At 53.4% G+C, this 11,948-nt stretch overlaps 5 protein-coding genes across 5 annotated transcripts; 3 read left to right on the top strand and 2 right to left on the bottom strand.

Annotated features, from left to right (window-relative positions):
- Positions 1–86: 86 nt before the first annotated feature.
- Positions 87–842, top strand: HMPREF1120_08417 (uncharacterized protein; the record flags this gene model as incomplete). The annotated part of the gene is made up of 2 exons (XM_009162668.1): positions 87–583; positions 731–842. The coding sequence occupies 2 exons, from the start codon at positions 87–89 to the stop codon at positions 840–842; spliced, it is 609 nt and encodes a 202-aa protein (XP_009160916.1).
- Positions 349–2,750, bottom strand: HMPREF1120_08416 (beta-lactamase). Its single transcript, XM_009162667.1, has 2 exons — positions 2,028–2,750; positions 349–1,916 (listed from the first exon to the last, which is right to left on the bottom strand). The coding sequence occupies exons 1-2, from the start codon at positions 2,244–2,246 to the stop codon at positions 870–872; spliced, it is 1,266 nt and encodes a 421-aa protein (XP_009160915.1). The 5' UTR covers positions 2,247–2,750; the 3' UTR covers positions 349–869.
- A 120-nt stretch (positions 2,751–2,870) lies between these two features.
- Positions 2,871–8,773, bottom strand: HMPREF1120_08414 (uncharacterized protein). The gene is made up of 3 exons (XM_009162665.1): positions 5,860–8,773; positions 3,516–5,685; positions 2,871–3,416 (listed from the first exon to the last, which is right to left on the bottom strand). The coding sequence occupies exons 2-3, from the start codon at positions 4,757–4,759 to the stop codon at positions 3,284–3,286; spliced, it is 1,377 nt and encodes a 458-aa protein (XP_009160913.1). The 5' UTR covers positions 4,760–5,685; positions 5,860–8,773; the 3' UTR covers positions 2,871–3,283.
- On the top strand, positions 5,709–7,659 carry HMPREF1120_08415 (cytochrome P450 oxidoreductase; the record flags this gene model as incomplete). The annotated part of the gene is made up of 4 exons (XM_009162666.1): positions 5,709–5,742; positions 5,807–5,847; positions 5,916–7,412; positions 7,471–7,659. The coding sequence occupies 4 exons, from the start codon at positions 5,709–5,711 to the stop codon at positions 7,657–7,659; spliced, it is 1,761 nt and encodes a 586-aa protein (XP_009160914.1).
- An 889-nt stretch (positions 8,774–9,662) lies between the features above and the next one.
- Positions 9,663–11,488, top strand: HMPREF1120_08413 (protein phosphatase; the record flags this gene model as incomplete). The annotated part of the gene is made up of 3 exons (XM_009162664.1): positions 9,663–9,696; positions 9,782–11,223; positions 11,276–11,488. 3 exons carry the CDS (start codon positions 9,663–9,665, stop codon positions 11,486–11,488), a joined length of 1,689 nt encoding a protein of 562 aa, XP_009160912.1.
- Between the last annotated feature and the right edge of the window lie 460 nt (positions 11,489–11,948).

Below are 11,948 nucleotides of genomic sequence, written 5' to 3'. Positions count from 1 at the left end.
GAGGACAGAGCTGTACTCAGGACATTCAAAGCCTCCGTCATTATACTTCTTGTCTCAGCCCGATCACGTCAAAAGTGACCATCAGTATGCCAAACAACACCCCCGCCGGCGTTGTGCTCAACTGCGGTGATAGTCCACTGGCAATTGCATCGGGCGTCACTGGGTTCTGGACAACCTTCGTTGCATTTGGCGTCGCATATTACGCATTCTACCGCGTTGTTATCTCGGCGCCCGAGACGTATGCCGCCTTCTGTTCCGACGTCAGTCTTTTTCACTGGCAGTTGCATAATATCCAAAAAGACTTGGAATACTACGAACGACAGCTGAGCGGTGACCATCAAGAAGCCCCAGATCATGAGATTCTTATGGTAAAGGGGCGATTACATGAGGGGTTCCAGACATATGAGAAGGCAACGACGTTCCAGCAAGAACTAGCTGCCTCCGTGGGTGCGGCGGTGCGAACAAACAGGCAGTTTTCAGTCACTCGACTCCGGGTTGGATTCAGGTGGTGGTGGTCACAGAAGGCTCAAGCCACCAGCCTGGCGACCGAGATAGCTAGCCATCGCTCTCACCTGACCTTCAGGTATGTCACAATAACAGAGAGAGTATCGGAACTGACGGCAGATTCCAGCCAGCGGCATCTGACAACTCGCTATATTGGCTACTTACACCGCCACATATACCAGCTCCGGCAGGGAATCAAGGGCACCTCAACTGACTCATCAAACAGTGCTTTGACATTGGCCCAGTCGAATGGCCGAGCCAGCATGCCCCCTCCAGGACATGATCATCCTCCTCGGAGACCGATCAGCAGGACCCCGAGCCATGTGAGCCAGGGCTAACCGCACAATAGAACTGCTGGTCTAGTCTCAAATGCAGAATTCTTCATGTTCCTTGGGCTCATAAGTCGCGTAACTTTCCTGTGCAATTCCTGAGACCTCTAAGAACAGCCTGAAAGCCAGGCACCGAAGTCCGTTCCGGCCTTGCTGGTTATTCGACAATATGACCACGGCCACGGGAGAATGTCCGGACGTGAAGAGGACGACGGAACTAAAACCGTTGATGCTGCCCACATGGGAGTATACTGTCTCGTTACGGTACCGTGTGACGACCCATCCCAGTGCATATTTCACGGTTGAAAGCGGGTTCCATGGTGCCCATGCGCTTTCCGAAACCGTGATTCGTGGCGCAGTCAGGTTCAGATGGCCTGATGGAGAGATTGGGTTTGCTCGAAACATCATACTGCGCACGAACCTCGCATAGTCAGAAGCGGTCGCGATTATTGCACCCGCCCCGCTCACTGCAGGTTCATTGACCCAGCGAACTGGCAATAACTGACCAAAGAGCCACCTGTACCCACGCGCCAGGAGCCCCGTCTCAGCATGTTGGGAAGACGCCCCGCGGACGCAGGAGGATAAGTCGCAGCCGGCAGCTTGCAACGACGCATGACTGCTTTTCATACCCAACGGCCTGAAGAGCTTTGAGTCCAGGAGCTCCGCGTAGCTAGACCCGGTCAGTCGCTCAAGAGCCAGTGTTACCGCAACATATCCCGCATTGCAATACTGGAACACCTGACCAGGACGGTGGTGAAGCGGCCAGTGCCAAACTTCTTGGACAAGGTGGTGTGGCAGGAAAGGGGTAATTTCTCGGTCCAGATAGTACGACTCGTGGCTCGGTAGACCTGAGCTATGCGACAACAGAGACTCAATGGTGATGAGAGGAGTAATCTGGTCATCCTCGGTGGTGAAGATATCAGGGAGCAGCTTACTCATAGCAGTGTCCCAGCTGATTGAGGGTGTTTCGTCGATGACAATCGCTGTCAGTGCAGCTGTCAGGGATTTTGTCAAGCTTCCCAGATAATATAACGTCGAAGTGTCGGCAGCGACCGGGGGATATAGATGAGAGTATCCATAAGCCTACGACGCTGGGGTTAGTTACGGCAGCAGCGCAACTTCGTTTGGCATGCCACGAACAACTTGAACTCCTCAAGCAGAAGCTTGTATCCTGCGATGCTTCATCTGGCTTACCTTGCTATGAATTATACCGTCCTTGTCCACTACCGCAACCGAAAGTCCAGGGATCCGCCACTCTTCCAAAGTCGCAGAAACGCATGCATCAAATTCTTGGTGGAAAGGCGAGTCGTGCGCGTGTACATAGGCAAAGAAGCCACAGGACATAATGATGAAAGTCCAACCCCATACTAGCACCACAGGCACCAGTTCCCCAAAAAGCTGCTCGGTACGCATAATGTCGAGTTATGTCGTGCAATGCGTCCACAACTTGAAGGTGACGGGGAGAGCAGCTGCTGTGTGTAGGATGTAGACTTCTCTTTTTCTTCGCATTGCACTTGAGAACTTCCATCATGGTCCCACTTGCGAGATAGAACAGCCAGCCACCCTCGGTTGGCGAAGCCAGGGTTGGAACGCTGAGGAGGGGGGAAGGACGGCGTACACGTCGACATTCCTGGCGTTCAGGTTGGGCCTTACAGCGATCGCTTCGAGCCACTGCACGCTGTCGATAGTGATTGAAGACCTACCTACATCATTGTGACCTGACCTCCCTTCCTGGCCGCCTGGAAGGGGGCGCATCGTATGGCCGTGGTGGCCCCGGCCCTTGTGTGTCGGGTAGGAGGCGAGCAGGCGTGCGGCATTGTTCTATGCTGCAGCCATATGACCTACCTTCCATCAAGCTGTAATATTCGTAGCCGAAGGTACCTAGGTAACTAGGTAGTAATAGCACCTGGTAGTTCACAATACTAATGATGTTGTGAAACATTCAAGTTGTAGACGTCCGCCGGTGTGTGGGAGCAATTGAGGTCTGGTGGAGTGGCCGCTCTAATTTGAGTCTAAGTCGGATTCGGGAAGAAGAAGTTGCCTGATAAAGCGGCACAAACGACGTGCCGGAATGAAATTCTCCAGTGTCCGGATCTCGAACGGCTGCAGTATTTATACTACTACACTGGCACTTTGTACAACTACAAGATTTAAAGTGGTGCCGATTACTACCTCCCGGGTGGTAGTAGGTAGGCACTGTAGTGGCCATCAATTGTATGCACGTCGAGTTTCATTTCGCCGCTCAACAATAGATTACGGAGGGGCCCCCCTCTCTTCCGATCCTGCAACAATGCACTGACAATATTCCAAAACTTCAGCAAAGAACACAGAAGGCATTCACTCCACCACCCTTCGTACCCAAACGCACGGCCTACCATTGACTGCCTGGTTCTTCTCACCACTGTTGTCATGTTCGTGTGCGCCGGATGAAGCCTGATCGTTTGTGTACATCACGAACTGCGCGTCAACTCCGCGATCAATTGCTTCGTCTCGGGAACATCTTTCTCCAGTGCAGCGACGATTTCATCCCACACCTTATCCACAGCCGGCTCGCCCTTCTCCGCCGAGAGCAGCGGGTGTATCCTGACGGAGGTATCAGCCTAGGTACCTTGCCTTCCATTCCGAGAAGTATCACTCAAAGGGAGAAGTATGGGCAGAGATGAGAAAGGAAAGTTTACTTACAAATCGTGAAGATCGTCATCATACCAAAACCGACCATGAGCCTCGGGCCCAACAGCAGCTCCTGACACAAGTGCTCTAGACCCTTCTTCGGAAGTTCGTAGAACGAGCGCGTTCAATACTGCTCGAAGAAGATCCGCCAGGATTCCCTGATGGCCTCGACTGAGATTAGACTGGCAGAAACCGGGGCAGACGGCCGTGACGACAACGTCCGAGCCTGAGTCTTTGACCAGTGAAGCCAGCTTGCGCATGACGCACATGAGCAGGAACTTCGAGGTCTGGTATTGCTTGCTCGAATTGTAGTTTGTAGCTTGGTTGAACTGATCCAGAAGGCCATGGTCCGGCTTCTCCAGAGCTTCCTCCGATAAAGCGACCTTCTCGTGTCGTCTGGACGAGACGAATTCCAACAGGGAAAATGAGCCCGACTGGGACCGGGACTTCCGAGCAGTGTCGCGCAATTTGGGGAGAAGGTACAGAGCCAACAATGCCGTGGAAAGCACGTTGACTTGGAGCGTTTCCTCCCATCCATATGTGGATTTCTCATAGCCGACCATAAACACGCCCGCATTGAGGACAGCGATGTCAAGCCCGTCGGGGTCAGATGAGATCCGATTCGCAAAATCCCGAATGCTCGGGTACGAGTTCATGTCGAGCTGCCAGACTTCCAACACGTCCTTCTTCCCCGTTCGGGATTCAATGGTCGCTTTGGCCTGTTCTCCCTTGGAGACATCACGGACAGCGAGAATGACTCGTTTGGCGTCGAGTGCTGTGAACTTGGTGGCGGCCTCGAACCCAAGCCCGGAATTGGCGCCCGTCACCAGCACCGTCTTGTTGGTGAACTTGGTCTGTGGCTCGGCCAGCGGTTTCTGTATCAAGCCGCCAGCCATGGTCGCTTTGCGCGCGTGAACAAGTCCGAGTCCGGAGTAATGTTGCTTCAACAGTGTAGTCTGCGGCCGTCTTCTCGCGACCGTGTGAGGGATTGTAGTATAAAGCCGGCCCGTGGAAAAAGCAGAAGACGAGGCGATCACTGCTCGAAATATTGCAGGTAAGCGCCGGGACGGCTCCAGGGCCGTGTTTAGTTTGTACGTAGATATAGCGCCGCGCAAACCACCGGCCGATCGGGCTGGTGCTGCGGAAAGAGATGGAAGATGGCGAAAAGAAGAAGAACTGCTCACCCGCATCAGACCTTGCGTTGAACGAGAGCCCGGGCCCCAAAGTGGTAGTAGCAGAGGTTGAATGATGGACATGCCACGATCATGAACCTCTGTGTCAAGTAATGGCCCTAAAGTCCACAGATAAGACGGAAGCCCGGCTCCTCTTGGCTTCTCAGCAATTTTCTTCCCAGTTCTAGTGCATCGTAATACAATAGAATTCTCGCCTACCAGTGTCCGGCCTTTTCCATGGCCGGAGGTCAGTAAATGTATACCGTCCCAACCGGCGTCAACATCCCCTCCGGTCAGGGTCCAAACCGGCCCGGCCCGGACTTTGTTGGGTACCTCAGACTACGTAGCAGCCACCATCACCACTAGTACTACTAGCAGTGTCCTCATACCGGGCCTTTGCTTTTGAGGTATGGGACGTGGTCGGTTGAGGCATAATGTATGACAGACACCTGTAAAATTGGTTTGCAAGATAGTTTGATGTCCACAAAGGGTTTCGGGCCTGCAACTGTCATCACTGCATGTGTCGGCGTGCTTGTCTAGGTGCCGTGGTCAGCGTACCCCGCCTTGCACCACTGCAGTACTACTACTAATACTAGTAGTTAGTTGTATGCTCACCGGCGTGTCTCCGGGCCGGCTACCTCCAGCTACTACGCGAACACGCAGCAGCACGGTGGTATGTACAACGTAGGTATCTTGCCTCCTTGTACCTCCCTCCGTCGGTACAGTACCAACAAATTGCACTACTAACGATATTGTCGATTCGAGATGTCTCGAGCACAGTTTGATCTGAAAGAATTGGCTGCTGGTCCAAAACCAGAGTGTCGATCGACCACCAGCAGATCACAAGTACCATTCATTCTCTTGAATGGCCATTGGCCTGTCTAATCGTGGAACCCCAAATACCGAAGCCGATTCCCGAGCCTGAAACCCGAGGCAAGGCTGAAAGCTTGTCGGCACTGCACACAATGATATTTCTCCCACAATCCTACAAACTGTCGCCAATCATGGTCCTGCAATGCAGCCAATAGTCAGCATGACTCCGCAAACCCCAGAGAAACCTGAGGCAGGTAAGTAGGTATGGAGGCTCTAATGAATTGACGCTGCTTGTGGGGTATTTGACTTTGTGCGTAGTGTGGAACCTGGAGAGCTCCAGAGCTACCACTCGTGAGATCGTGGGATCTTACATATAAACATCGCGGGATTCAAGTTGCTGCCATGCTGCTCGAATCTTTTTCCCTAGTTCCGCCGTTTCATCTTTGAGGAGATCCGCTCATCCACGATTCCAAGTGTCCAGCTCACTGGCAAGAATCCACAAATGTACGAGGACATGACTGCTGGAACTTTGCCCCTGGAGCCCACTTTCGTGGATGACCCTCACACGGCTTCAGTACTACTTCGATACAGCATATGGCTCATTGGCGTCCTGTGCCTCACCAGAATCGTGCTGTTTCTATATCGCTCTCTGAGTTCCCCGCTTCGCTCCGTTCCTGGTCCATTCCTTGCCCGCTTTGGCAGGATATACTATTTCTGGAGAGTTAGTCGTGGCCGCTGGGAACATGACGACCTGGCCTTGCACCGCAAATATGGTCCCGTCGTCCGTGTGGCATCTGATATGTACAGCATCGATTCCCCGGAGGTCGTCAAAAAGGTCTATGGTATTGGCTCCAAGTCCCCAAAGTCAGATTGGTACGATGCATGGAGACATCCTGATCCCAACCGCTGGACGCTGTTCCCGGACAGAGATATGAAGAGACATGCCGAAACCAGGAAACGATTTCAGGCAATGTACTCCATGTCGAGCTTGGTCAATTATGAGGGGTATGTTGATGAATGTGCCGAAATCTTCTGCAGAAGACTGTCCGAATTTGCGGAACGTCGCGAAACCATCGACATGGCGCATTGGCTGCAGTGTTATGCTTTTGATGTGATTGGTGATATTACTTACTCTCAAAGATTTGGCTTTCTGGACAAGGGCGAGGATATTGCTGGACTGCTGAAGGCATTGAATGGAGTGTTGAAATACGGTGCCCTGGTGGGCATATACGCATCTTGGCATCCGATTGTGTACAATGTCTCAAGCCGTCTCGGGTTTGGCGGAGCAGCTGGTCGCACATACCTCATGCAATTCGTGGAGGAGCGCATTCGACAAAGAAAAGAAGAAGCCAAGGCTGGAAAAGATGTAGAAAAACTGGGCGAAAGGGACGAAAATGCGCCCATGGACTTCTTGGAGAAGCTCATGGTGGCTAACCAGAACGATCCAGAGAGGGTCACGCCATATCATGTCTTTATGATGGGGTTGTCGAACATCATTGCAGGATCTGATACAACCGCCGTCAGCCTTTCGTCCATTTTGTACAACCTTTTGAGGCACCCAGACAAAATGCTCAAGCTTCGACAGGAGATTGAGGACTTTGAAGCCCAAGGCCGCTGTGGTAGCCAAAACGTGGCGTTCAAGGAGAGTCAAGAGATGCCGTATCTGCAGGCTGTCATGAAGGAGGCACTTCGGATGCATCCAGCCACTGGCCTGCCTATGTGGCGAGTTGTACCCGAAGGAGGTGTCGAACTCTGCGGTCGGTATTTCCCAGAGGGCACTATTGTGGGTATCAATACCTGGTGTGCTCATTACAATGAAAATGTCTTTGGGCCAGACGCCGGCGAGTTCCGACCTGAGAGATGGATCGAAGCCGAGAAAGAGGGTGGCGAACGGCTGAAGAGCATGGAAAGTTATTACATGCCGGTGAGTAACGTGACGATGCGGACTACAATGGAGGAACGTCGGTGTTGACTTGTAGCAGTTTGGACTGGGATCGAGAACATGTCTCGGCCGTCATATCAGTTTTCTGGAGATGTCGAAGTTGATCCCCCAAATCGTCAGGCGATTCGACTTCGAGCTCGAGCATCCTGAACGGCACTGGGCCACTGACAACAACTGGTTCGTTAAACCGACGGATTTCCATGTGAAAGTAAAACGTTCAGGGGAATAGGTAATGGGATTGTAGGGTTCCAGCGTCCAAATACACCCTTCGCATCCACGACCCCACGATTTACCTGGTGGTATTTCCACGGCACAGTACAACCAGATTGCTGCTCAGGGCGTGACTGAAGGACATCTCGATAAATTCTATGCTCTATGGCGTTTGGCTTTTCATTATTGGGGGCAGCACACTGAATACCGCGGTCGGAACCACGCCAAGGTGGATAATGATGGCAATCTGATTCAGAAGCGGGAGGCGTTGACGCCACCATGTGTTTGGCATGAAGAAGATATCCATGCAAAGGCCTGCCGCTTGTCCTTGACCCAAACCGGTTTGGCTCTCGAGCTCAGTTGGAACCCGTCGCGCTCTGACACTCGCTCATGGCGAAGAGCGTATAGATAAAGTCAGGCTCTTTGTTTTAGCACTGACCCCTGTCCATCATAATTATTGGAGGTTCTCGTCTGCTTGTATGCCTTTTCAAAAAATCGAGATCGACTCCGGTTAAGTATGAAGAATTGCAGAGAGATTCCTCTGGCAGCAACAGAGCAACATCGAGGCCATCGCGGGCTAGAGCAGGTAGCGTGGGCAGAGGTCAAGATTGACAACCGGGCGATTGACGGGTAGATGGGAAAGATGGCTGACATTGATGACTGTGGAGCCGAGCTTTGGGGGTTTGAGCCACAGCTCTACATTGTACAGCGCTGCCGTCTCCCTCAGTTGCTCAGATGGTGCTAGCCAGTCCGGCTCGCCCGTGGTGTTCAGAGATTGCGATTCGCAGTCTAGCAGAATGGCAGTCCCACTGAACGTTGCCCAATTTCCGTCCGGGCGTTCTCGCCAGTACTTTAGCCAACGTTTAGCCCTGAATCGAGGCTACCAGGCTGGCTGGGGAGGCCTGCTGATGGGGCAGTATGATATGTACGGACCGGGGTGTGGTAGGAGGTGCGAAGCCAGAGCATCCGACGACAAGGCCCTGGGGCAACTTTTACGGGGACGAAAGGGGATAGTGCTGGTAGTCCGCGGGGGGTCAACCGGAGGCAGATGCATCAAAAGCGACCAGAGGAGTGCCATAGAAGACACACTGGCAGAGGGCAGCAATTAATGGAGGATGCTTTGAGGATGGGAGAGTGAAGTTACGGGGATGTCTGCAACCCCGGAGGCATGAGGTGCTCGAGTCGAAGAGCGAGCGGCTACAACTTCCCACCATCGCCCTGCAAATGCTTCCTACTGGCTGAGAGGCTCAGTAGGCGCCCCAGAATAGAGTCCGTCGCTCGCCCACTGTGACCAGCAGCACCAGCACCAGCACCAGCACCAGCACCAGACTGCACCCACGCCTCAAGCCTAAGGGTGCCCTGCTCCCTGCTCCCTGCTCCCTCACCCACACTAAAAACTGTGGTACTGAATTGTGCTGTGGCTGCTACTGCTACTGCTGCTGCTGCATCCGCACAGTCGAGGGCTCATCACTGGCCGATGCAACTGACAGACTGCGAACTTGCGCCTCCCGCAGCTGCGCTTCTCGCCTTTCCGCCTTCCCTGCCAGTGTCAGTGCTCGGCCATTCTTCCGCGCTGCCCAGTTTGCTGCTGATCTCGAAGCCCGATCGACGCTGTACAGACGTGAATCTGCCTGACTTCACGCCCACAATCTTCAACCCTTCTTCCCATCTCCTGCGCCCCGACTTACACCGTATCACTCGCATTTCATCTTCAGTCGCTTCATCCCGCGATATCTATGCGCCGCTCCATCTGAGACTCGACCTCGATCGCCTGGCCATTCAACAATCGCTTGTGCCCGCAACGCCCTGACCAGCCACATCCTTCCTCGATCTTGTCATCTCGCTCCTCCCAGTTCAGCCACCGTGCTCGATTGCTACCACCTGCGACTGCGTCCGATTCGTCTTGCCTAAGCATTTGGATCGCTATCTTCGACTACCTTGGATGTATTTCAAGCTGTCCGTCTCTTCTCTCTGCGCCCGCGACAGCAAGAATAGGTCTTCGTCGGCCACCGCTCGCCCCACATGAGTGGCAGCGCTGCCGCTCAGCCCTCGTCAGGTATGCTCCGATAGTCTTCATCTTGACGGCTCTATCAACCCTCGCCGGATTTGAGTAGGCCCGTTCCTAACATCCTCAAACTCAGGCCTATCTTCGCAAGATACCCGTTCGAACAGCGCCTCAATCGATCCAACTGTCGCCCCCTCAAGCCAAACACCCCAGAGCGATGAAGCGATGACAGAGAAGCCCAAACAGTCGTCGCTCGTCAAAGTACCTTCTCGGAGCTCTTCTCACCAGAAGCTATCCGAACCGACGTCCACCGCCTCCACCTCGCCTGCCGCGCCGATCGAACAAGCGCCCGCTCCCCGACGGGGGTCTAAGAGGAGTCTGTTGAGTAGGAGTAGGAATGCGAGTCGAAGCAGTAGGAAATCAGCCAGGGCACCTCAGGCTGCTGACACCTCCAAAGAACCAGTGCCGCCTCTTCCACAACCGGGCGCTCACAAAACCGAAAAGAAACCTCGGAGCGGCTTCTTTGCCATCCTGAATTGCTGCTTACCTCACGAGACTCCCGACGACGTCAGATCGGACGATCCAGACGTCTCGGCGAAAAAGGTCAAAATACAACCAGCGCCTCAAAGGGCATCTAGATCTGTCGAGCGGACCGAAGCAGTTGAGAACGAGAAGCCTGTGGCAACAAGGCCGGTTGGCCAGGAGAGGGCCCAGGAGGGCCGCGGTGTGGAGGACGAAAAGGCTGCGTGGTCGGACAAGCAGAAGACGGCCGAGGACACCAAAACAAGTGTACCAAAAGACCAAGCGTATCATGATATGGTCACCATCCCGCCCACAGCTTCGAGTTCGACACCTGTCCCGGCAGGGGCGAGTCAGGAGGATCAGAGCCCGATCACCACCAGCCAAAGGGACCAGGTACCGGCGATATCGGCTACTGCGCCCGAAGCTCCATTCCAGCCATCATTGAGCGTGACGGCGGCAACGCCGATTGAACCTGAATCCCACGCAGACGAACAGGCCTTCGCTGCTGAGAGCAACAGAAATAGCGACGTCGAGATGGACGACGCCCCTCCCGCAGTTCCAAGCGTCGATGATGAGCCCGTTGATGAACCTCCTCAACCTGCTGAGCTACAGCCCCAGGTACCTTTACCTCCGCCACCGCCGTTAGAGAAACGCCAGGAGCAGATAGCCACCAAAGAGGTTCCACCCGTTCCCGAAGCAGCGGCTGAAAAGCAGACATGGCTCTTACCTCCGGTTGAGCCTCATCTCAAAGGACGCAAGTGTCTGGTCCTTGACTTGGATGAAACCTTGGTACACAGCAGCTTCAAGATCCTGAACCAGGCCGACTTCACGATTCCTGTCGAAATCGAAGGTCAGTACCATAATGTTTATGTCATCAAAAGGCCAGGTGTGGACGCATTCATGAAAAGAGTGGGTGAGCTGTATGAAGTGGTGGTTTTCACCGCCTCTGTGTCCAAATATGGTGATCCATTGTTGGACCAGCTAGATATCCACCATGTGGTCCACCACCGTCTGTTCAGAGAGAGCTGTTACAATCACCAAGGGAACTATGTGAAGGTAAGCATCCCGTCATGAGGATCATCCCGGCACCCACTGATATTAGACACAGGATTTATCACAGGTTGGACGCGATCTGAAGGAAGTCATCATTATTGACAACTCACCAACGTCATACATCTTCCATCCACAGCATGCCGTTCCCATAAGCTCGTGGTTCTCCGATGCGCACGACAATGAGCTCCTCGATTTGATACCGGTCCTTGAAGATCTTGCCGGGCCGCAAGTGCAGGACGTGAGCCTGGTATTGGACGTGGCTCTGTGAGCAGGGGTGCCTTGTTTTACGTCTGAAAGCATTTGTTCGGACCCGGTGTCCTTATTAGAATGGCATAAGCACCAACAAAAGTCTTTGGCATTTTTCTAGCGAGGCGTCCACGATCTACTGGGCTGATGCTGGGGGGGTCACCGAGGTCAATTGGACCTCTTTGGACTTAAGAGTGCCAGGCTCGGGGAAAAGGAGGATCAAGGAACGGCATCAAAGCGGGAAAAAAACAAACCGATTGTAATACAACTTTGCAGGCTATTGCCAGTCCAACTGTCTCTTGTGCCTGTTTTCACAAGATTCCAAGGTCAAGATACCCGGTTCAGCCACCCTTTTGTGGTGTTTGGTGTTTTCAATTTTTGTGGGCGATTTGCATATGGCACGGATGTATTCGACCGTGCAGGATCCAGGAGGTTGCGAAAGAGGATAAGAAAGCGAGCAAGCGTGACAAAGTCTTTTCTTT

Source organism: Exophiala dermatitidis (genome assembly GCF_000230625.1).
Source record: "Exophiala dermatitidis NIH/UT8656 unplaced genomic scaffold supercont1.7, whole genome shotgun sequence".
NCBI lineage: Eukaryota > Fungi > Ascomycota > Eurotiomycetes > Chaetothyriales > Herpotrichiellaceae > Exophiala > Exophiala dermatitidis.
This window is presented reverse-complemented; position numbering and strand designations above follow the sequence as displayed.